Raw genomic sequence first — 25,035 nt, forward strand, 5'->3', positions numbered from 1 at the left:
CGGGGCACACACAGAGTGTCTCCCTGCCAGCCCAGGTGCCCTCAGTACCCTCGGGGCACACACAGAGTGTCTCCCTGCCAGCCCAGGTGCCCTCAGTACCCTCGGGGCACACACAGAGTGTCTCCCTGCCAGCCCAGGTGCCCTCAGTACCCTCGGGGCACACACAGAGTGTCTCCCCGCTGTCGGCCGTGTCGGGCCTGCCCCCTCCGGTGTCTGCCGACTGGGGACTGGCCCAGGGCTGCTGAGAGGCTCGCAGAGGGACCGAGACAAAAATGAGTGCCTTTTTTTTCCAGATCATGTCACCCGTGGCTGGTGAGATGCCTGACCTACTGCCATGTTGTTGCCAGGCTCCCTAGCAGGCAGACCGGATGGCACAGGCACTCTGGCTGTTCACACAGCACAGCTCCTGCAGCACGTATCTGGGAATAGAGGGAGGGAAAACCCTGACTTGCCCCATTAACACCATTATATTTACCAAGAAATACTAATAGCAGAACTCAGGCAGAGTTTGCCTTGGCTGACCCTCCTCTGACAAGTCTTCTCGCTGGGAAAGGGGAGTGTGAGAGCTCCCAGGTGCCACTGTACAAAACAGGCTTCTAAGGCAAAGATCCAGCCCCACCCTGCAGGTTTCCAATGCCTTGGCAACCTCTCCCTTTATCCTTGCAGGAGATCCCTTACCACTCTAGGGCTAATCCTGGACAAAGAGCTGGTGCTGCTTTGATACACCCTTCTACAAAGTGCAACACACAGGCAAAGACTGATGTCGGTACTCAGCTTTCTGTTTCACTGAGCAGTGTTTCAGTTTGCCACTGTTAGGGACATTTGACCTTTCCATTGCTGGAAAAAAGCATTTGTTATCACAACATCCTGTGGAGGAATATTGGAAAAGGATGTGTGGGAGAAAGGCAATGATAGTGGAGAAGAAACTTCCAGAGGATGTTGTTTAGTTCTGCAAAAACACGCTAATAAAAGCTGATGCTTAGAGACACGAGTATTTGAAAACTTTTTAAGAAACTGCATTCAATTACAGCAGAGAGCATCTTAGTGAAGATTTGGAATAGAACACCTTGGGAATGAAGGGAGGAGATGTACATATATCTGCCAACAGATCCAAACAGGAAGGTTTTAGCCAGGAAGCAACTCAGCCTTTATCTCTTTCGTGCTTAAAAATTATTAATTTCTGTGTATTAACCATAAAATGCTCATGCAACTAACATGCTCGGTAGCCTTTACCTCTTTTGCACTTGAAGAATTATTTATTTCCTTGTGTTAATCAAAAATTTTTCACTAATTTAATATCCTCATATTACAGCCTGGAACCTAAATCTTTCTGGTTTTCAGGCAATGAACCTAAAATACAGCTATGTCTTATCTGTGTGAAATGAAATTAAGATGAATTTGGAAAATTCACACAGAAAATATGAAGTGATTTTCAAGTTCCAGACATGAGGACTATTTTGAAACTTTAATTTACACTGTATTTAGCAACACCTTTTTCCTCTTCTCATTTTAAGGCAAACACTTGTGACAAGCAGCCATCAGACAAAGGACACCAGAAGGTACAAATGCATGACAAAATGTGAGCTCTTCCCAAATATGAACTACTTAAAGACGCTTCAGTATGTTAAAACAGATTAATAACTTTTGCCACCACCTCACTAAAGTAACACTACTGAAACCGATCCATACTAGTTACAAGACTTTTTAATTATTAGTAAATGGCTAATAAACAAAGTTCAACTTCAAGCTGGATGCATCAAAATTCTCCCTCTACAAAATGCAGCTATGTCACAAAACTGATCAGAAGCTTATGGCTTTTCATTATTAAACTCTTTCCTTCAACTTAATACTTTCTCCACCCCACAAATACAAACCCTATTTAAGAACAACTTCTGTGTAAGCACCATTTAGTTAGCCTGCACTTGCTATTTTTACTGTTTCTAGGCGTTCCCCTAGAAACAGGTTTTTCCTGTAAGACTACAAAAAACACCGGTAGTCATAAGTCAAAACAAGCAGAATTAAAAAAATATGTCAACAGTTTACATGATGAATTTGTAGCCCACGGTCAACCACTGCTCACACACGTTTGGCAACAGCTCCGGGCTTCTCTGTTTTTGTTCAAATCACTAGTCTGTGTTCAAATCACTGTTGACAAACAAGCTTAGCTCACTCTGCGCAGGCAACTTTGCAGAAGCCTGTCCTTTTCACATGGAAAGCACCTGCTGCAGCAATCACAGCAAGAGCAGAAAATCTTAAATACTTCTTTACTGACTCCTTATTGTGGACCTCACACTTTTAGAGTCCTGACTGTTTCTAGACATTCCAGAAGAAAAACGGTTATTGCAACTCCTCCATGAAGCAAGCTCCAACTCAAACTGAAAATTACCTTTGTAATAAATCAGACCATCAAACATGTACAGCCAGATTTATTTACATCCAGAAATCATTTTGCATTTTTACCCGTGCTGTCACTAAGAGACACCTGTTTCATATAAAATCTTGGGTTCACAGTCTCCAGAGCTTGACAGAAGTTTGCTGCTACTATGCAGGACCAGCAGAGCTTTTTGGAGCTCACTTTTTGGAGCTTCTACGCAGACTGAAGTTATTCCCAGATAACCAAAACTTCCACTGTAGAATTATCAAAATTGCATGATTTCAGAAACAACGCTTCCACCAGCTTTTATAAATAAACAATATAAAGCAGCTATATTTATATTACAAGTGTTTTCCTTCTTACAATATCTACACTTCAGTTAGACTAAAATATCAGTATAGTGATTTCAACTATCTGTTCTCTGAAGGCTCTTCTACATTTAAGCCTTTTCATTTCCACAGATTTCCAAGCACAATCCCTATGAAGAGCAGAATTCCTACAGTACGATTTGAAGCAAATTTTTTCCAACAGTCTTCGGGCTTGTCTATGTCCAAAGTGTAAATCTGCAAAAGTACAGTATAACATTAGAGGATTATTATTATTATTATTATTATTATACAGATTCATAAATATCTTACACATCACAAAATTATCTGCAACTTCAAAAAATTATTCTTAAGCTCTAAAGTCTACCCTTAACTCCACAAGAAACAGGAATACTCTGAGTTTAAATTTTTTTTTGCATAACTGGCATCTGTGTTTGACAGATTCTTTTCAATATACAGCAGAAAAGTCAAGGATCTCATATGAACATGATTCCCAGACCATCTCAATGGAAGACTGTATAAACAGCCCAGTTACTGGTGTGTCTGGATTGATACTTAAAAGTGCAAAAATATCTGTGCATGTAAATAAATTTTGAGATTTTCCTCAGTAGGTTGCCACCTAATTCTTCAATGTAACTTTAAATAAAAATGAATGCACTTTTCCATCTCTGCTACAAGGTGTTGTTCTATGTTTCAGTAGAGACAAGGCACTGGAGAGCCAGCAGCAAACCAGAGCAAGTGCCAGACCCTGCCTTGCCATACAGGGCTGGTTTCTGTCCAGTTGCTCTTAGCCAAGTCCATGCAATTCCCTTCAAACAAAGACCAGGACACCTGCAATAGCAGCCAGAAGGCCTGGCTTACCCACATGGTAGCTCTCTGCTGTGAGTCACAACAAAAAGTGGGAAAAAAAAAATCCCAACTCACAAAGTACAGCAAGAGCAAATTTACTGAAAAAATATTCCCAAAATCAAAATTTGGTGCAAAAGTGTTGAGCACGATAACAAGAGGAAATGTTGAGCAAAATGAGTGAAAGGATTAACAGAGAAGGAGCCCCAAAAACCTCAAACATTGCACTTCAGCCTTTGAAAAAGTCAAAATACAAAGAAGTATATGACTGAAAGAAGTGAAACCTTCGCCAGGAAATCTGCTTCATTTGTGGTTGTAGAGAGAAACTAGGGCTGGGTCCTGGTCAAATAATCAAAAAAAACTCTTCACAAGCTTCTCAAGTATGATGTGATCCACACCCTTAAGAACCTGTCAGCTCCTCAGACACTGGGAACTTGAAACACTGAACTGGCAAATTAAACTAAATAGCAGCTAAGCTATTCTTTCAGAAACACATGGAAAGTAGAAGATGTTATTTTTCTATTGGCACACTTCTTGAGAGGGATACAATTTGACATCATCATGACCCAAATTGTTCTGCCTCAGGCAGAAAAAATTCAGTGAATCAAGGAAATCTTGGAAATCCTGATCCTCGAGCATCTTACTCAGCTTTCTAAACTCAGTTAAGGACACAATCAGAAGTCTTGAACAAGAAGATAAGCATAAAAATGTTTAACCAGGACTATATTAAAATAATTCCTCAAAAAGAAGCTACTCTGTGGTACACAGAACATTTCTGCTCTTTTGACTTTGGCAGTCCACACAGTTGTGAATTCCCCAACATTTACACTCATTAGTCTGCATCCTCACTTATAAAGATCCTTAAAAATGGTTCTCATTTATGACAAAACTACAGCACAAAGGCTCTCTGACAATTCAAACTGTAAATGATCATTCAGTGGACATAGTATTCTTTTCCTCATACATTTCCAAGCACAGTCACTATGAAAACAGTGGCTGAGTGCCAGACTACATCACCACAAGGATTCTCTTATCCAGTGATATGTTTAATATCCATTACCTGCATGAGCTCCACCCATTAAAATGCAACATTACGATCAACGTGCTTTATAAAAAGTTCCACATTACCATTCCAAATTTAGCTTCTCAGACTAGCAATGGTTTACTACTTGCAATACACAATACTCTGCCATCACTTACCTATCAAGACCAGCAATCAATTTTTGAATAGACTGACTTGTCACTTACTACAACACTGTGTAACACAGTTGTTAGGATTCAGAAATAACAAGATAACAAGATCTTATCTGCATCCTTTACTGACAAAGCTGATCTCTTTCTTTCTGTTATTCATAAAAATTTCTAAATTTTTTTGAATGCAACTACAAGACTGAATTGGATTATTCTCTGCTTTTAAGAGAACTCTTTAGAACTGTCAATTAGCATTAAAATTATAATGTTAACATCTGCTATTATGTGTGCCAGACACTGCAAGAACTGAATCAGAACAGTCAGCACCACAGTATTTTGCAGCACATTGAGGTGGATCTAGCAGCAGCTGCTGTTGGCAGTGAGAAGAAAACCCTTTCCTTGAGATCACAGCTTAATGTGTGGCACTTCTCTTGGTTACAAACAGACTGAAACTCAGTGCTCCACTGTTTGTGGTCAGGACTGAAGGTGTCCTCAATCAAAAGGTCTGCAAAAGGTACTTCAGAAGACCAAGCTTATTGTCAGAAGACTTTAGTTCTCTTTAAAGGAACTGCTTTTCATGGGTAGCTCATTACTTGACGGGAGTTGAAAAGCCCTCTGACTTCTTAGTAAGAACTTCCTCATGGAAAAAGTATGAATAAATCCATCAAACCTGGTGTGCCAGGTGAGCCCCTACGGCAGCCACAGCTGAGTAATACGGGAGGGTTTGGTTGCAATTCATCCCTGCCACACACAGACTCAGGAGCATTGCCAGGCTAAAGCCACTGAGCCACTGCTTTGTGTCCTTCTTGAAATGCAATGCAGTTGACTTCACACCAATCATGATGTCGTCCCTCTTATCCTGGAATGAAAAGATGAATTACCACAAAATCCATAACCCAATGCCACTTCATAAGAAAAATAAAAAAGAAGAACTTGCTTAAATTTTCTATGCTTCTTACTAAGAGCCCAATTTAAGGGTGGTTGTAGGTCCCCACACTAAAATTTAAACTAGAAGGCTGGTCTTAGAGCTGTTTAGCAGCCAGGAGTTAATACCAATGTCAAAGATATTTCCACAATGCAAAAGCATAAGAGCACAAAGGGTATTGTACTTCCATCTTTCCACCTGACTTGTAAAACCTTGGCAAACAGCAATAAAATTTTGAAGGGCTGGGACTTCTTTGGGGCTGCTTCAGCGCAGCTGCAGGTGAAGAACTGCAAGAGGTTGGTTCTGCTGTTTGACAACAAATTTGTAAATGAAACACACAAACTTTTAAACACGGGTATCTGGAAGGTTTCACAGTCACCCTACCTGATGTGCATAAATGGTGTCATACACCAGTGTCCACATGACTCCAGCAAAGTACAAGGGCAAACACACAGACCACTCACATGACCCTTTGATGGCAGACCAGCCAAGAAGGGCTCCCCAATTAAATGTAAATCCTAAAAACATTAGGAGAATTTAAAAAAATAGAAGTTACAAGAATGCCAGCAGCAATTAAATGCAATTTATCAGCAACCTTTTGTATAATACCAATATCTCTATTTTTCTACCACTTATTTTCAGGCAGGTAATAAATATAAATAATTTGACATTTAATACTGTGGACATGCAAGAAAAAATACATATGCCACACATTTTTCCCTAATTTGAGTTTGACTTCATTAGTGTAGGGAAACATTTGCACACAACTATTCCAGAATACTCTAACAACAGGTCTGAAGGTAAAAATGCTCAGGTGTCAGTGTAACAAAACATGTCAGGATAACTGGCTGCAAAACAGTACACAGCAGCCAACTATGGTACTTCTAGCCTGAAAATGACAATTTTTGGTTAAAATCGAAGCTGAAGACAGCTGGAATGTGAGAGCCAATATACACAGGTATGTTTTAGTAGCTCAACCCAAAATACAAGCACCATCAGTATCTGTTCAGGAGTTATTTTAGAAGCTGAAGACTGAAATGCTGTACAGACAAATCTGTATTTAAGAAGGGTTTTGAAATAACCGCAAAACTACAGCTCATTCTCAAACGACAAATGTTTATTTCCACCCTACTCTTCTACCTCCTATCACTGCATCAAAACAAGGAACTGATTTCTAATAACAAAAAAAATCCAACCCCAAAGCCACACATCAACTCCAGTGCCTGTCACAAATTAAGAAGCTTGTGGCCCAACAGAGCTTTGTCTGTAAAGTATTTCTATTTTGATATAAAGTTATAAAAAGTCAGATTGCTAAAGCACAAGTACTAATTTGTAAAACACCCCAAAAACTACATCTGAAATTGAAAAAAGAGAGAAAATCTTTCCATCTCACCTAAAACTAGCTGTGGCCAGTATGTTATTCTCTTCATCAGAGGGTAGGTGATCACAAGGAATAAAGAGGATGCTCCCAGAATGATACTGTAAAAAGTACCAAGAGAATTATTGTTTGCCAGGCTAAAGATCAGTAGATGTAGTGCAGCATTGCAGGAGCTGTACACGGTACTGATCTAATTCTTTCCTTTCAATTACAATTCCATGACTATTAACATCCTCCCTCTGACCCCAACACCTTTTCTACTCAAAATCTCTGTGCTTAACTCAGGACCAAGAACCAGACTTTAAAAACCAAAAGACAACTCATACATCACCTGTAGTAATTCAGACACAGAAGCACACAGAGTGCCAGGCTGAGTTGTCCCCCGAGAAAAACCAAGGACTGAAAAGTCGAGATATCTCCAGCTGCCAGGGGTCTGCTTGCTGTCCTTGCAACCTAAAAAATGGAAAAAATATTACCACTAGGTACATCTGTAACTGATGGGCAATTTACAATGTTTTTTTTCCTATTTTCTGAAGAGAAACGAAAAGGTCCTAATTCTGTTGTTTGCTTTTGTTTCTCTCTAATGGCATTTTCAGAATCCAGTCCCATTGATGTGGAGTTAATAGCTGTGAAAAGACATTTAATCCCAACTGGGATACAGTGGAGTTTAGAAACTCTGTCTGGAGCAAGAAATCATACAAGGTAAACTGAAGACAGAAACATGTAACAGAAAAAAAGTTAAAATAAATGGTGAATACTTGCCAAAGGTTACCAACACCAAAAAAACTCCAAATGACTGAATTTCACCTCAACATGAGGAAGAACTTCTCTACACTGGGGGTGGCAGAGCACTGGAATAGGCTGCCCAGGGAAATTGTGTAGTCTCCCTCTCTGGAGACATTCCAAACCCCACCTGAACATGTTCCTGTGTCACCTGCTCCAGGTGACCCTGCCTTGGCAGGTTGGACTGGATGATCTCCAGAGGTGCCTTACAACCTAACAATTCCATGAAATTGTGCATGTTGATGAAAATGGTGTCAAGTCTATTCAATGAGGTTCAAAAGCCAACTTTTACAGAATATTCTGTACATAAAAAGTATCTTGCCTATGCTTGAATAATGTGAATTTAAATAAACCCTTTTAGCTTGTTCTCCCCTCTGCCATCAGGCTATGCTGACATCAAATACTGTTTTTGGAGCAGTAAACATGCACTTAACATACCTGTGACCAATTCCACTGCACAGTGCAACCAAACATGGGATGCTTCACTTAAAGAAAGTATGTCCCAAATAATCAGTAACACAAAATCTAAACCCCAAACCACCATCACCTACACCAACCAACTCCTGCTGTTGGCCTGGCCTCTATGGCACCTGTGCTGAAGGAACCCTTTTAAGGTACGCCAGAAAAAGGTGTGAAGGCAATTTTTAAAACTTTCTATCTCACCACATCACATAATGCACAAATTAAACCATTATATTGAAATTCCCTCTTACTTATCACATCCCCACATCAAATCTGAAAAAAAAACAGGAGGAGCAAACAGCATCACCAGGATGCTTCCCTCCAAGCCTGAACCTGTGCACGTTTCAGAATCTCCCACTGGGCACTGCCTTTTACTTATTTCCCTCTTCTGAACAAATGGGAGATGATAAATGAAAACATATAACATAACAGAAGGAGATTAGCTCACGGCTGGGCATGATACTCTGAACAGCCAAAATTCAAAAAATACAACAATAAAAGGAAATGCTGCTCCTAAAATTAGGGGGAAAAAAGTCATTCTTGGATAGATTGTCACTAGCAAGTGTAGCAAAAATATGTTACTTGGTTTGTTCTATGGTGCAAAACAAGGTTGAAAAATAAACTTGTTCAAGTACTGCCTAAAGCAAACAACAGGGTGTATTTTATCTTACACAGAGGTGAGTATTCTAGAAGACATACTACAGTCCTGGACAGAGAAATAAAATACTTTCTACTGGTTTTGGAGGAAGTGTAAACAAATTAATTGCGTGCATCTCGGACAGAAACATGGAGGAATTCCTGAAGCTGGAGCCTGCACTCATCAAGGAATCACTAGTGATGTTCATGTACTTCAGTGCCTTTAGAATCCTTGGTGTGTGGCTGAGAAAAAACAGCATGTGTTAAGTGAAGTTTCTCTCCCTGGAGACATTCAAAATCCATTTGGATGCGTTCCTGTGTAACTTGCTCTAGGTGAGTTGGCCTTGGCAAGGGGGTTGAGCTAGATCATCTCCTGGATCCCTTTTCTAACCCTAAAAATTCTGTTGATTCTGTGATGATGGAGATGAATGGGCACATGCTTGGTTCTCTGAATCACAGAAGGGCTAGGGCTGGAAGGGGACCTTAAAGATCACCTCATTCCAACCCTCGTGCTGTGGACATGGACACTTTTTACTAGACCAGGTTACTTGCAGCCCCATCTAACTTGGCCTTGAACACTTCCAGCGATGGGCCGGCCTAAAACTTCTCTGGGCAACCTATTCCAATGCCTCACCACCCTCAGAGTGAAGAACTTCTTCCTAATATCTAATCTAAACCTGCTCTTTCAATTTGAAGCCATACCCCCTTGTCCTGTCCCTGCACGCTGGTGTAAGCGGCCTCGCCCCATGGTTCGCTACCTGTCTGTCATAGTCGCGGTCCCACATGTCATTGATGGTGCAGCCGGCCCCTCGCATGAGCACGGCTCCCACGCCGAACAGGGACAGCATGCGCCAGTCCGGGAGGCAGCCGGGCGCGGCCGCCAGCCCGATGCTCCAGGTACACGGCAGGTACAGCAGCCACGTCCCTGCGGGGAGACAAAACCCGCGGGCGGGCTCAGCGGGGAACGGGAGGCAACGGGGGGCCCGCGGTCCCGACCCTCCCCGCCGCGCTCACCGGCGGGCTGGTGCAGGCGCATGAGCCGCAAGTACGGCTGCAGCGGGGCCGGCGCGGCGCGCACCAGCTCGGCCGCCGAGAAGCTGCGCGGCCCCGGGGGTGCGGCGGGGCGGCGGAACAGCAGCGGCGGGGCGGCGGCGGCGGCGGCGGCGAGGGGCGGGCGGGCGGCGCGGAGCCCGAGTGTGTCCCGGAGCCCGGGGACACCCCGGCACAACCGCGCCAGCAGCGCCGCCGCCATCTTAGCGCCGCCCCGCTGCCGGCGGGACGGAGTCTCGCGGCACTGCGCATGCGCGGCGGCCCTGGGCACCCCGCGCCGGGGCTGAGGCGGGGCGGGATTGGTGTGTTCTCAGTGAAATCCTCGACCTCGAAACTTAACGTGATCGTTCTTAACATTCGTGTCATCTCCAAGAGCTTTCCTCACTGTAGGTAATTAAAAAAGAAAAAAATCAGATTTCCCATGCGGCCTTTGTGTCTCTTCTCCTCGCTCACTCAGTTCTCCCACCATCTGTGTGAGGGACTGAAATGCTGGGGGTTAATGATTCCAAGAACCAGCGAGTTCCAAAAGCAGCGCGGTCTTGGCTGAGGCCGGGTTTGCACTCTCCGAGCCGGAGGGGAGGAGGAGAGGGCTTGGGATGTGTGTTGGGAAATCTCAGACCCGCATAGGAGCAGCCCGGGTGGCCGTAACAAATACACCTTCGCTTACAACAGGGGAGGTACCTGGGCATTCCCACCTGAACCAGACTGTGTATTAACCCATTGAACTTCATGTTTCAGGGGCTTCCGCCACCCCTGATGGATCAAGACTGCGATCATCACGCATGAAAATTCAATGCATCAATTAAGTCTTGTTGCTGGGTCCAGAGGTGGTGTTATCTGTGCAGAAAAATTCACAGCACCAGAGGTTTATGTCCAAAAAGGAGACAGAGAAGTCCTCTGTCTTTATTCCAAAAAAAAAGGGGGGGGGGGGGGGCATGGGCATTCTCGTGGCGCCTCTCAAGTTTTTGGAGGACGTAGCTTTCTTTTAATCCTATGTTCCCGGCCACATGACCCTCTTCCTTTCCCCATTGACTGAGGTACTTGGGAGGTACAGGCTGTCCAAATCACCTAATACAAATCTCCTTCTAGTATGCACACACACTCCACACCCCCCCGCCGCCTTTTCTTTGTATCTCTAAGTCCAGGATTTTAATACGGCCTTAGATGAGGAAGTCTCTGTCTGAAATTTATGGTTACTCCCGTTGCTTCTTTCACCTATCAGCATCTAGCTTTTCCTACAGGCATGCTCACAGTTTGTTTGTAAAGACACATTCTTCTCATTCCCTTCATATCTTCCCACTGTCTTGTCCTTTCTCTTTCTTTTCCTTATATATTTTCTTAAATTCTATCTTTATATTTTCTATGGTTATATTTCCATAGATAATACCCAAAATGGCTGCATACTTCCTTTCCATAGTTCTAAATTAAACCTGCTATACATAAACACTGGTCATTCATGTGTCATTTCACTCTTCTCTACCCCAAGGGACCCATTAACAAGAACCTCAGTTACCTCACCTTCAGGGTCATAGCACCAACCAATGAGTTATTGCACAAACCAGAGAGCAGAGGACAGAACCATAAAACCTTTGCTTTTCATGGCATGGTTTCAGTGTCTGTGTCCTCAGATCTGCTGCTAAAAGATTCCTTGGGGAGTTCATTGTCCCTCTAGAGTATAAATTCTTTTGCATTATACACTTCCTTCAGCTTGAATCACTCACACACTGGTAGAAAACAATGGAAACCATTTTGAACTTTAATTTCCCAAGATGCTGACTAGCAGGAGGAAGTGAAATATGAATGCGATTCAGCCCCCCGAGGTTTACGACATTCACAGAGGAATAAAAGCCCCAGAGATAAGGGTGGGGCAGGCATTGGTCCTGTGAGGGTGATGTTCACGTCTCTTTCAGACCATAGCTTCCTTGGAGTGCTGGGATCCAGCATCTTTCCCAGTCCCTGCACTTTTGTCCCTCTTGCTCTGTTTGTGTAGAGCTAACAGTAGCTATTAGCTTGATGTGCAGTACCTTGTAAAGAGAAAGGTAGTTACTGAGCTGTAAATCAAACCTCCTCTCCCCACCATCAAGAACAGGGCTCAGAGAGGAGACATGCTTGGCAGCAGCTGTCATTTGCATGCACAAACATCCCGGGGCCCCTCCTGATAGTTCCTGTGTGCCAGTCAGCAGCGCATGTATCACATCTGAGTCACAGTGGGTGGACAGCTTCTGAACTGGTTGGCAAACACAACTGAAACACACCAACCTGTGTAGGATTTCTTTCATTTTTGTGTACTTGGGTACTCTTATTGATAATAAAAAACAGCACAGGTAGTTATGACCAAAAGAAAAGTAGGGAGTGTCCTGGTATCAGCATGTCAAAAAGGAGTCTTAAAAAAGATTAAGATTGCCAAAAGTTGGTATAAATTGCTTTAATTAAAATCTTCAAATACAAAACTCACAAGCATTGGAATAAACAACATTTTTAGAAAAGTTCTAAAAAGAAGCTACCAGGTAAATAATAACTTTGATGTTTTAGTTGCAACTTACATTTTTACAATAATAATAATAATATATTATTAACTTTTTGTTGACTGTATGTAAGACTTTCCATCTTACACTCTCTTTGCTTCTGTTATGGAACTTAGACAATGTAAACAAACTCAGCCTTCCTCGTTTCTGATCTATGTCATCCCCTGATACATAACCCTTCACAGAATGCATCTGCTCCATGGATGCACACACTCCTTTGACACACTGACACATAACCTTTTTAGTGTGCAGGTTTTCATCACAGCTACAAAAGTACATCAGTTTTGAAAGTCATCTCATTAAAAAAGGTTCCCTGCCCTGCATTAAACCCCATGTAGCTAGTAGCATCTTTTTAAAGCTTAAAAAGGGAGGTACAGTAGTGTGGGGTTGTTCTTCTCTGCTGTGCTCATAAATATAAGGCATTGAGAGTGGTGTGGGTTACGTACCTTCAAGAAAAGTAGATGCAAATAAATATATGCAGAAGGCCTCACTACTCTCCTAGGCTTTTTGTTGCCCTGGGGATCAGCAGCCTGTGTGCCACAGGGAGCTATTGCTGGCACAGCCAACTGCAACAGGGTGTGCATGGGGAAGGCTCAGCTGGGGAGAAAAGCCACCACCAACACGGATTTCTGTCCAAAATCACTGTTTTTCCAGTAGGAAGGATGTCAGCCTGACTGGGCACTTCTGTCCCCAGGATGCTCTATAGCAGCTCTGGTGGTTGAGGGGTGAGTGGCTTCCTCAGCGTCTTTCCTATCCCATTTCCCCATAACAAAAGAGACCTGGGTGCATTAGGGAGTGTAAAACAGAGAGAGCTTGAGAGCTTTACCTGTGCATAGGTTTAGGAAAGTCCTTTCCAGCTCAACTGCCTGCAGAGAGGTGCAGGTTGAAGAGTCATGAGCACTCACTGTGCAGCCTCCTGAGCACAGAGGGTTATTGCCAAGGCCTGGTGGGCTCCTCTCCTTTTCATGCAGGGAAGAAGTGTGTGATGGCAGAATTTGACCACCCTACAGGAGCAGCCTGCATTTCCTGCATCAACAACTTGCCTTTGGAAAGCACAGAGCCACAGCTCCATCTTGTGACTGAACAATCCTAGCTTGAGAAAAATGTGTGTTGTCTCCCCAAATCTAATAGAGGATCTGGTTTCTCTGCAAGGCCTTTGCCCCTGCAAGCACCCTGACCTTGGTTTGCTTTGTGTGTCCAGACTTTCCAGCCCAAGATACCCTCAGCAACCACAACCCCCTCTCAGGCTTCCCCACCTAGTGCGAGGTCACAGCTGTACAGCTCAAATAAAAACCCTGCTTATCCTTTCTGAAGGCAAGCTTTTGAAGAAACTGCTTTAGGAGCTGTGCTTGCAGAAAGGGGAGGGAGAGGGGAAGTTGCAGTGCCTGGGTAGGCAGAGCCCCAGGTAATGTGAGAAACTCCCTGCGTGATGTGGAGAAGAGTTCCATGCTCAAGCACAGTGACAGGCTAGATCAAGAGCAAAACCAGCACCTGCCTGGTCTTGTTCCACCTGGATAATTCTCCTGGAATCTTCCTTGTACCAGTTACCCAGTGGGACCTTAGTCTTCCCCAGCTAACAGTTGTACTACTGCTGCAACATTTGCATCCTTTACCAGAATTAAATCCCGTGATAGAAATGTGAATTTCTAGGATTAGAATTTCCTACTAGGCAAATGCTTTACATTTATCCTTTAAATGCAAGCAATAGCTTTGGCATTTTTGATAACATAAAAGCCGTAGGAGAAGGCTGGAAGGCCAAGCAGTCTGCCAGGACCAAGGGGCTTTTCCATAAGCTCTGGCAGTGTTTCATCATCCAGCATCCGTAGCACATGGCCGTTCAGCTCAATAGACCTGGAGAGGGACAGAGAGACTGTTTGGGCAGCTGTGCTCTGTTTGCCATCGAGTACAAACTGCTCTGGGCCTGAGTGTAAACATTAACTCAGCCCAAAGCCAAACCAAACTTCCCTTGAATGTGTGTGTACACACACACACACACACACACACACACACACACACACACACAGAGACATCTGCAGCACTCCCACTACAAGGACTCCTTCAGAGTGGTAGCACAAGCACATTTAAAAGTACATTTCTTTCTCTTCCAGTAAGGTCAACAGCTAAACAGGCTTTGAAAAGTACAAATTTAAATTGCTTTTTCTCCTGAAAATATCAATATTCTTTTTTTTGCCCACAGAGCAGATCTTTTCCCTATGGATGCATTAACAATGACAACAAAAAGGTCCCACCCACATACAAAGTCTGAACATGTTGCTGTAAATCAGGAGCTAGCACTTGGGAAAGCAGTATACCTGTGCTTGTGCAAAAAAAAAAAAAAAAAAAAAAAAAAAAAACCAAAAAAACAAACCAGGACTTTAGCAGCTGGTCCAGAACACTGACACCTGCTAGGATAAACTTCCAAATTAACATCAAGTAAATGTCCTTATAACTTAGTAAGCTTTCAGCAGCCTGAGTTTAGGCTGATTTGACAGAAGTCAGATCTTACTGAAAAAACCCCAGATGAATGAATGGTAACCTCTTCTTTCCCCTTGCAAATTGAATAAGGTGAGGTTTTAAAGACCATCTAAGCCTACTCACAGTCTTTCCACAGGGACCGGAGGAATTGCAACTTACCTGGAAAGAATATTCTCTTTGCCATGAGGAAGTAAGAGGTACTGATCCACATGCTTGCTCGATAGGTAATCTGGTAGCTCCAAATGTTGAGTGACATTGTAGAGGTTTAAGGCAAACAGTGTCACATCCCCTTCTCTGTACTTTGGGCTGCAAGGCAAGAGAAGGTGGTGGGGATCAGAATAATATGTGACCTTGCAGTGTCCCAAATGGCATCTGTTGGCCTGGGGGTGGCCACGGGCTCAGTTTCCAGGCTATTTCTCCCTTTCTGGAGGCTTACTTGTGGCTGCTTGTGCAGTGGAGGTAGACACGGAGCTTCCTCTTGTTGGCTCCTGCCAGGCTGACCTGCAGCACCTTGGTACCCACCAGCTTCTTGTAGAGCAGTGAGAGCCAGTAGTCCTGGGAGGCACAAGAACACATGGAAACATTTGTGTACATGCCAGGTGCTCCACACAGTGCTTAATCTAACCTTAATTTTGAAGCTCATGTCAAGGGGTTTTCCCCATAGCTTTTTGCTTTACCAAGCTTTTCACATCTATTTAAATTCACACACCATGCTAAAAGGGAAGCCCTGCCTGCGAGCAGCTGTGTTTAGAAGGTACCTTAGACACATTTTCCCCTTCATAGGGAACTCTCAGAGCTCTGTCAGGGAGAGATTGTGCTTTCGAAATGCCCTTCTGAAGGGTACAGAGAACCTCAGGACTGAATGTACAAGTGTAAGCTGCCCTTCCTGCAGGAAAGGTTGTACCTAAGGCACAGGTGCAGCACCAGAAAGGAAGTCCTAGACTTTAACCCCTTTAACATTGTACTTCTGAACAGGTATCAGGATTGATTTCTAAACCTGAGTCACAAATGTATCCTCTGACACTCCAGGATGATGCCTCAGAGCAGGGCAATGCCCAGTGCAGACTCATTTTTTCCAGGTCTTTCCTGGCTTTCAGAGAGCTTCTCCCAGCTCATTTGTTGGTCTTTGAGGTTTTCTTAGGAGGAAAACCATTGTGTTTCTCCTCTGACTCACCACAAGCCCAGGAAGTTACTTTTGCTATCAGCCTTCATTCTGTATCCCTCTGCAAGGAAATGCAACCTTCTGACACTGATATGCTTCCTCATTTCCCAGCTAGCTACAGCTGGGTTTGGATTTCCCTGCCTCCGAAGCATTATTGGCTTGGTTAACATCTGTACTCTCTGTAGGTGAGGAAAAGGGCACACAGTTTCAGTCCAAATTAAATCTATTTAAATGAGGGAATGAAAAGCCCAGAGTCACAAGCCTGATGATGCAGCCTCTGGCAAAGGAAGCAGCTGAGCAAATAGGATGGAAAATCCCTGTATGCTGGGTTTTCTTTTAGGCTGGCTCTATGACCACCAGTGAAAATCACAATTTGGAAGCAGAAAAATGAGAGGAAATCTAAAAAGGAAGATGCCGTCCTCTCACCCCAATCTAAGTGCTGGTAGTACAAAGAAATGTGCCGTTTCTGCAAGAACTATGTATAGTTCATATAATGAAGTTTCATCATAGCAAAGTATATTTCCTAATAAATCAAACTCTGCTAAATGTATATTTCAATTTAATTATCCCTCAGCCACAACTGTAGGATGAATATGCTCATGACCTATAACACTTGAGTGTTGACTTCATGGTGGCCTGGTTTTCACATGGAATAGAATTGATTTTAATATCTCTTTTTCCTGCTGTTTATAAACTACACATCACTCAGCTGAGGAGTAGTCAAACCAAAACAAGCCATCCAGAAAAACCTTGTGAGATCCAGGAGCTTCTATGTACAAACCAGAGCATCCTGTCCCACGAATCAGTTTCTGCAGCTGGAGTAAATATCTAGTGTGCATACATATATATGTAATAATACATTAACCTGTAGTGGAGCATGAGATAGCTTTAGGTGCAAGGATACCTGTGACCATCCAAGCAAAAAAAGGTGTTGTTAAAATAGCTGACTTGTCCCTCCACAGCCAGAGCTGCCTGTGCAGAGGTGCATTCAGGGGGTGTTTACATACCGGCAAAGGCTCAAAGTTGGCGTCCACCAGGTGATAGGTCCCTGCCCCGAAGAAAACCTGTCTCATTACCACATCAATCCCCTGCCTGGCTGAAAGCCCGAGTTTGTCCAACCACCTGCCAAAAAATGAGGCAAATATCATGCAGATGAAAGCGCTGACCTCAGCAGTACTCTGTTGCCCCTCTCAAACCAGATCGGGAAGCAGGAAAAAAAACTTAGTGAGTGATGCTGACTTCCTTAAAAGCACACAACTAATTTCAAGTCTTGCATTGATTACATGAAAAAATAATTTCAGTCCACCCCTTGAAGTCCAAGTTGGTGGGAACAGTTGCTCCATTCCCCTGTTTGTAGGTGGTGGAAACAAGGAGTGACAGCAGGTTCTCCTGAGCTGGCCAAGGGTTTGAAGGCTGAGAGAAATCATCACACCAACAACAAGGTTGCCTGTCATTATCAGACTTTGACTTGCTGGCCCACCATGCCCTGATAAAAAGTCATCATGTCTTATAGGATGGAAAAAACTGTTCCCACTCCCCAGGAAGCCTGAGGAGGCCACATTTCTCCTGTGGGGCAGCCCCATTCAGCTGTCAAAATGCATAATTTCCCCATATCTGGGACACAGTACTCACATAAAACCTGCAACATAAGTGTTAGACAATCTGGGAGCTCCTCCTCCGTAGGCAGAACTCGTCTCTCCCAGCCACACCTTCTTGTCCGGCACAGTCTGACCAACAATCTGGCCAGTGCGGCATTAGGAAAGACAAAGAGACAACAGTTAATTTTTTGGCTACTGAAATTAAAAATATTTTGTGTTTTAGCCAAAGGTTTACTTAGGATGTTTACATTTAAGGGATAACACTCTGAGATGGGATGTCACAGAAATTTGGATCGAAAGGACTAGAAGTAGATTTACATTCCCACCTGAAAAAACCCCAAACTTGCTACCTACATAAAACAGGACAAACATCACTAAAATCCAGGTCTCATAGTTCTTCTTATGCTAAGTAGTGCTATATTCTAAGTTATAATGCTGTCAGGATCTCAGAAAAAAAAAAAAAAGGAAAAAAAAAGCATTGGGGGCATGGGATAACTATAAATAACATCCCTGAGTAATTATCAATAAATGAGAATGTTGTAGGTGTGTGATGCACCTGGCATCATGTTTGCTGCATAGCGAACAGTTGGAGCTCATTTGTTGTTAGTATCATTAATTTTAATTTTATTTTTTTAATATACAATGTCAGCAGAACTCAAGCTTTGAGTATCCCTGTCTATCGCTATTAAGAAGTAGTGCTTTATTTTGGATTCTGTTAACCCCCTGGAAACTGAACATGGGAATAATTGAACAGGACAAGGCACCTCCAGGACTTCATATATGGCTGTGGCAAAGGTGTCCAACACTTCAGGGCTCAAGAAATCCCCCCTTGTTGCACTCTGTCCATTCACATAGTAACTGAAAATTGGGGAAAAAACATAGACAAAATTAGGGAGTAATACCACCAGTGGTACAAAACACCACTGAAAGTGCTCAGTTGATTGGTACATTTATCCACAGCATGATTTTTCTGTCCAGTGCTTTTTAATTTTTTGTTTCCAAATGTGTAGGTCTGTCACTTGTATTTAAGGGACTTTAAGATATAATTACCTCAGTGGAGTCAGGATATCACAGAAATATCCACCAGCAGAAGTAATAGGTTTGTTTGCATCTATTTATTAAGAATAAGGAAAACATCACCAAGAGCCAGCTTCTGTAAGTCTTCTCCTGTTGAGGAGTCTATGTGATTACTTGCTTTACTCTATCAAGTTATATATTAAAAATATCAGCTCACAGCATCTGTCCATCTGCTGGAATATTTTGGCCACTTGGAGGGAGATGAAATATGGGCATCCCTATGGCGTAAATGGTGCCCTCCACCATGAGCAGAAGAGCTTTTAAGTCTTGTTTGTCCAAATAAATTGGAATGGTGGTTTTTGCAGTTCATCCTGCTATCACTCAGTCTGACCAAAAACAGCTGAAGCCTTCCAGCCACAAGAGGAAGCTAAAACCTGATAATCCTAAATGAGTTAACAACAGCCCAGGAAGGGGAAAGGACATGTTTCATGCCTTTCTAGCAGCTCAAAATACATAGATAATTGATGTAGGTGTACATATATATAAAAAATTAGTATGTACATCTTTTCTCAGTGTTGGCTGACTGCTGCATGTCATGTCCTGCTTTTGACTCTGAAAAGAAAACTGCCTCCGCATGGAAATGACTTTCAAACATGTGGAGTTCATGGCCCTGAGGCCAGTTTACTCCACTGTCACTGTGAGCACTTTAAACCTACCAATCAAAGTCACTGCACAGGAGCAAAGGGCCAGGTGCCAGTGCTGTTTGCACTGCACGTGGGATCTGAGGGTGAGTTACCCACACAGAGCCTGAAATTACTCCAAGAGCAAACTCAAGGGAGCAGGAGGAGCTGCTGGCACTTCTCCATGGACAGGGGTCAGCCAGACCTACAGGGCTTTTTCTTCATATCAACTAGATGTAAATAGAGCAAACAAAATTATCATCTGGCACATGTTGCATTCCCCGTGACAAACCCCTACCACTGCTTTTGGGTCTCTGCACCAAGTAGACCCTTTGGAGGATTCAGCATTTCTGTAATGTTCTCCCTCAGTTCATCTCCTTTCTGAACACAGAACTTCGTGGAGAGGCCCCTGAGAAACTGTCAAAAGGGGCATTTCACCCCACTCTTTTCTGTTGAGATTGATAATTCTGTTAAAATTGACATTTTTTAAAGAAAATGAGGCAGTAATCAGAGTGACAGTGGTATCCAAATGGTACTTACTGGTGCCATGTGACAGAGTCGATCACCTTCCCTCCCGATTTCAGGAAGCTGTAACCAGAGGGAATGGTGGAGGACAGGGGATTAGCAGTACCAGTCATGCCCTCCCACTAGTGCAACACCATGCACAGCCCTCCCCTCTCCCCACAGCTGGCAGTACTGATGGTGAATGCTTGGGGGCCAGGCTTGCTGTGGCTTTTAAGCAGGCTTTGGGCAGCCTGGCTTCCTCAGCAGGTTGCTGGGAGGATGAATTGACCTTTGTATAACATGTGGGTGTTTTTTAAAAGCCCTTGTTAGCACAACCCTAGAGCCAGTACTCAATGGGAAAATGTGTGGACCACTGATGTACTTCCAGCAGCTGAGTTTTACCTGGCTGAGTATTCAGGCCTTGAACTCAAGCATGCAGGTAAGATTATAATTGTCATCTGTCAAGGTAAAAAAAATCGTTCAACCCCTGCCTTAAAGCCTCTTCATGCCTCCTGCATATAGGGCGAGACAAGCCACAATTCTCCACATCTGCCCCACTCCAGGGAATGCTGCTGGCACCTCACACTCCTACCTTCTGAGCAGTCTCCGCGTGTGCTTTCGGGGCTGCCCAACATCAGGGCCATAGAGCTTGGCATGCTGATAGAGGGCATAGTTATTCAGCAGTTGGCGTAAGTGAATAAAATCTTGCCCCAGCTGGAAGCCATCAATGTGGATGCCAGATTTCTTCCTGAAGCTGTTGGGCTCTGAGGAAGACACATGCACATCAACACCCCACTCTATTTCTGGGGCACAAAATAGGGCAGTTCCATTTACATGGGAAGCACCAGTTTCCTAAGGCTTCACCTGATCTGGCATAGTGTGGGTGAAATATATGAAGGTGAGCATGAAACCAAAAGCTTGGGGGATATAGCATGCTGCTCTCTAGGACTCTGTCCCAGCCATAGGTCACATCCTGCACCTTGTGGGGGACTGTTCACCTCATCTCAAAGCCCTGACAGGAGCAGCAAAATCATCTCAATTTAATAATTTCATTTTGCCTTTTTGTAAAATCCCCCTGCAAATTAAAACCTTAATGTCTCTTTATAAAACATCACCTTACCTTGATGTGCCATCATCCAAAATATCCAAAGTTACTAGCCCACACCCTCTGGTGGTACTTTTCTAGGTGACGGCTGGTCTGGCCAACAAGCACTTACCATTCCCTAGTTCCCAGGAGATGTTGTACCTCTGGGAAGCACAGTAGTCCAGCAGTGCCTGGGCATTTGAGCTGTCCCACTGCAAGCCACCTTTCCGCAGCAAGGCATTGAGTCCAAAGATCAGGTGAAACCCTGAGCAGTTTGCAAAGCTGTAGAGAATATCCAGTGTATTTTCTGCACAGAGGAGAAAGGAGGGGTGTTTATCTCAAGGTTAGAGCATGGTAGTTGAGCTCTGGCCAAGCAACAATCTGTACTGCCTGTATTTAGTTAGCCTGATGCTGCAGATGTGCCAAACTTTCCCAGCCAGACAGAAGAGGTCAGGCCTCACTACACATCTTGCAAGCTTTGAGAACCTCCCAACCCCTGCAGCTGAATGCTATTAAATGTGGGATGGCAAACAGTAGAAAAAGAGTTCTCTGAATATTTTTCAAAGTGGGTGAAGTATTTCTTTTTCAGTGGTTTCAGCTCCTAATAGCCTATGGCCCTCTAACTGTGGGGCAGAGAACTGCATCCCCCTGTTTAAGTCTTACTTGTAATGGTGGTATTTTTGTGCTTTTTCCGGTTCTGTTCAGCAAGAATCAGCTTCTCCTGGCTGGGCCATTGGGCCAGCAGCACCTTCTCAACAGCAGCAAATGCAGGCCTCAAGCCACAAGCCTCTGTAGGACAGAAGGAGGTTGATAGGAATTAACTCCTCACTGCAACAGCCAGCAAACCCTTGTTCCAGTGAGCTGACGAAGCATAGGCTGCGATGCTTGAGGAGCAGATAAGCCAACCTGGCATGCAATGGTGTGGCAGGAACAGGGCAATGCTTCCTGCACTGGCCATCTCATGCAGGGGAAAGTGCAACTTCCCCACATGGCTCACTGGCCGGAGCCATAAGACACGTTTCCTTCAAAGCTTATGTTTTTTCTTGGCATGCAAACCAGGAACAGGCCATAACCAGAGAAGAAGGCGTGAGCCAGAGTCACAGGAAGTGGCTACTTAGCAAAGTGCTATGAGGGAAAAGTACCACTTGACTTCAAAACTGAGCATCACTGGTTGTACAGTAATGTAGGATTGCACAATTGTGCTACGTGCCACAGGAATATACAGGATTTTTTTTATTTGAAACACCTCTTGACACTTTTGCTAAGCTCAAAGAGAAAATACCAAGCTCACACAGTTGACAGGGCTCCATCAGGTTTGCATTTGCCCTGTCAAAGCAACAGGAGGGCAAGGCTACACCCCCAGCCAAGCTCTCTGGTTTTGGGAGAGAGATTGAACACTCTGTTCTTCTCAGGTTATTTCTTCCATCTGTTCCTTAATTTTCATAATGAAGCCACAGCTTCTGAGCTGAACTCGACCATCTTCCAGATAGTGAGGGAACTCCCAAGATTGCTGCAGGGAGCAGAGGGCAGCAAAGGGAGAGTCTCAGGAGATGCCAGAGAAGATACAAGTTCCCCTATATCCTTTCTCAATTTCCCACAGCTGGCACAGCTCTTCCCAAAAACCATGCTGAGATCCACAGGTCTCCTCTCCATGGATGATAGCAATACTGAGACTGTGGAGGGTCCCCAGTGCTCCTGCTGTGCCCTTGCAGCATCCTCAGCCTGTGTCAAAGACCCTCCAAAACCCAGGATGGTTTCAAGTCTGACAAGTTGATGCCCACTTTACCTTGCTGTGCCTGAAATTCCCAGAGGATTTTTTCTTCTGAGGTTGAATCCTTGTTGGGATCAAAGATAAGAAAGTCTGTCTCAGTGCCACCAAACCTCAGGAAACCTGGGGACAGGGCCGCTGCCAGGGCACGCAGCTTGGAATTGCTGAGGAGGGAATACCAAGAAATAGGAAACCACTATATTTATGCAGACTGTGTAGAGGGTAAACATGGCAAGCACTTTGAGGAACATGCTGCAGTAGGTGACCTGGGGCTACCCAGTAGCCTCAAGGAATTCATGATGGCTTACTGGGATCTGCATTCCAGCCCTCTGCACTGTACAAAAGGGATGCTGATGGCCAAGTGAGTCAGGAGAGCGTGTAATGGGCAACAAGGGGAGAACATACCTGAGGGAACATCAGCAGGGAGCCAAATCCTGGGGGCAAAGTAAGGCAAAACTTTAAAACAGTCTTGTTTTTTTTCATCCTACACATCCTCCTCCCCTAGATTTTTTGGTTTTGTTTGTGCAACACCAACATAAATGTCCTGTGAGAATTGGAGCACAAAACTGACTTTACATCATCAGCCCCAGCTTCCATCACAACTGCCAAAGCAATTGCCTTTGTACCCAAGGGAGATTAAGAGTCCTTGCTGGGACAGGTGTTAATTCCATCAAAGCAGGTGTACAAAAGAACATGACTGTGACTTGTTCACATTCCATACAGGATGTGCAGCACCTGACAGCCAGCCTTCTCTGGGGGAAGCCACAAGGCTTTGGAGGCCACTGGGCATGTTAGGCGCTATCTGCTCCGTGGTGACAAACAGCAGATTAGAGGCCACCAAGTACTTCCTGCTCCTCATGGTGGCAGGGCTGGCCTCAGGCTGAACCCCAAGGTGTGAAGATAGGGCTGGATGTTGGAGACCTGAGCACTTTCCAGTAAAGCTGGTGACACCTTTCTCACCAGCTCAGTGAGGACAAAAACGTGCAAGTAGTAGGAAAGCAGGACTGGAGGATCCACACGTTTTTTGAACACTTTAATGGATGGTGAATCCACCATCTGCTTCCCTGCATGGCCTATTCCAATGCATGATTACCCTCTCAGTGAAGAAATTTTTCTTAATATCCAATCTGAAGCCCCCCTGGTACAACTGAGGCCGTTTCCTCTCTTCCAGTCAGTTGTTAGCTGGAAGAGACTGACCCACACCTCACTACAACCTCCTTTCCGGTGCTTGCGGAGGGCGATAAGGACACCCTGAAGCCTCCATTTCTCGAGGGCAAACAACCGCAATTCCATCTGTTTCCTTCTCTCTCTTTTTTTTTTTTTTTTTTTTTTTTTTTTTTTTTTTTTTTTTTTCTGCTGGCAAAGCAGCTCCTCTACCAGGCTAATTCTCGAGCTGAGTTTTCCCTGCATCCCCCTATGTCAGCCCCTCCTTCCCCGAGCACAAAGGGGCCGGCGCGGCTGGCACCTGGGGAAGGTACCGCCTTCTGCCCTGGCAGGACGGAATTCGTGAGCCCCGAAGCAGACGGGATCCAGCAGCCTCTCCCCGACCCCATTTCTGGGGGTGAGGGACTCCCCGTTCCCCCCAGCTCGCTCCGCAGCGCGTTTGCCGGAATGTCCCGCTCCTCCCCCCGAAGACCCTTTCCCCTTTGCCCAGCTGGGCGAGAGGCGACTCACCTGAGCAAGGCGACATAGCGCGGGTCCCGGGCGAGGCTGGCATCCAGGGTGAGGGAGAGGAAAGCCGGGCTCACCTCCCCTCGGGGGCTGTCCCGGAGCCCCATCCGCAGCATCGCCGCCCGGTGCCCCTCGGCCAGCACCGGCGGCAGCAGCAGGAGAGGCAGCAGCGGCAGCATCCCCGCTCCTGGCCCGCCGCGCCGACGCCGCCGGCACCACCCCGAGGAGCTCGGAGGGCGGGCCCGGAGCTGCAGCGCTCCACTCCCCGCCGGGAAGAACCGCGCTGGCGTGAGCAGGACCTTTCTCAGCCTCTGGAAGAGCTCCAACAGCATCTTCGAGCCTCAAATTAGCAGCAAGACGCCCGACACCCGGTGTTACCCAAACGCCTCAACCATTGCAAAATGAACCTGTGTTTACAGCCGGCTCCTTTCCTGCTCACACCTTCGCAGCCTTGAAGCCGCCTCCTCCAACATCCCGCCCTGCCCGGGCGGCCCTGGGCATTTCCGTGTACAACCAGCGGTCTGGAAAATGTCTACAGGACTGAACGCTGCCTCTCCAGGGCTGGGATGTCAGGCTGGAG

At 44.8% G+C, this 25,035-nt stretch overlaps 2 protein-coding genes across 2 annotated transcripts; both read right to left on the bottom strand.

The window, feature by feature from the left end:
- Nucleotides 1-1,686: 1,686 nt before the first annotated feature.
- Nucleotides 1,687-10,183, bottom strand: COQ2 (coenzyme Q2, polyprenyltransferase). The gene is made up of 7 exons (XM_066548946.1): nucleotides 9,936-10,183; nucleotides 9,680-9,846; nucleotides 7,372-7,493; nucleotides 7,056-7,141; nucleotides 6,047-6,180; nucleotides 5,408-5,596; nucleotides 1,687-2,937 (listed from the first exon to the last, which is right to left on the bottom strand). Exons 1-7 carry the CDS (start codon nucleotides 10,171-10,173, stop codon nucleotides 2,824-2,826), a joined length of 1,050 nt encoding a protein of 349 aa, XP_066405043.1. The 5' UTR covers nucleotides 10,174-10,183; the 3' UTR covers nucleotides 1,687-2,823.
- Nucleotides 10,184-12,380: 2,197 nt separating this feature from the next.
- Nucleotides 12,381-24,787, bottom strand: HPSE (heparanase). The gene is given in 14 exon segments (XM_066547951.1): nucleotides 12,381-14,347; nucleotides 15,131-15,277; nucleotides 15,408-15,526; nucleotides 17,141-17,255; nucleotides 17,766-17,872; nucleotides 18,496-18,589; nucleotides 19,969-20,016; nucleotides 20,525-20,696; nucleotides 21,150-21,323; nucleotides 21,680-21,805; nucleotides 22,803-22,948; nucleotides 24,459-24,636; nucleotides 24,639-24,714; nucleotides 24,716-24,787. Coding segments are annotated over 14 exon segments (1,734 nt in total). The 3' UTR covers nucleotides 12,381-14,187.
- Between the last annotated feature and the right edge of the window lie 248 nt (nucleotides 24,788-25,035).

The sequence above is a fragment of the Molothrus aeneus genome, chromosome 4 (assembly GCF_037042795.1).
Source record: "Molothrus aeneus isolate 106 chromosome 4, BPBGC_Maene_1.0, whole genome shotgun sequence".
Taxonomy (NCBI): domain Eukaryota; kingdom Metazoa; phylum Chordata; class Aves; order Passeriformes; family Icteridae; genus Molothrus; species Molothrus aeneus.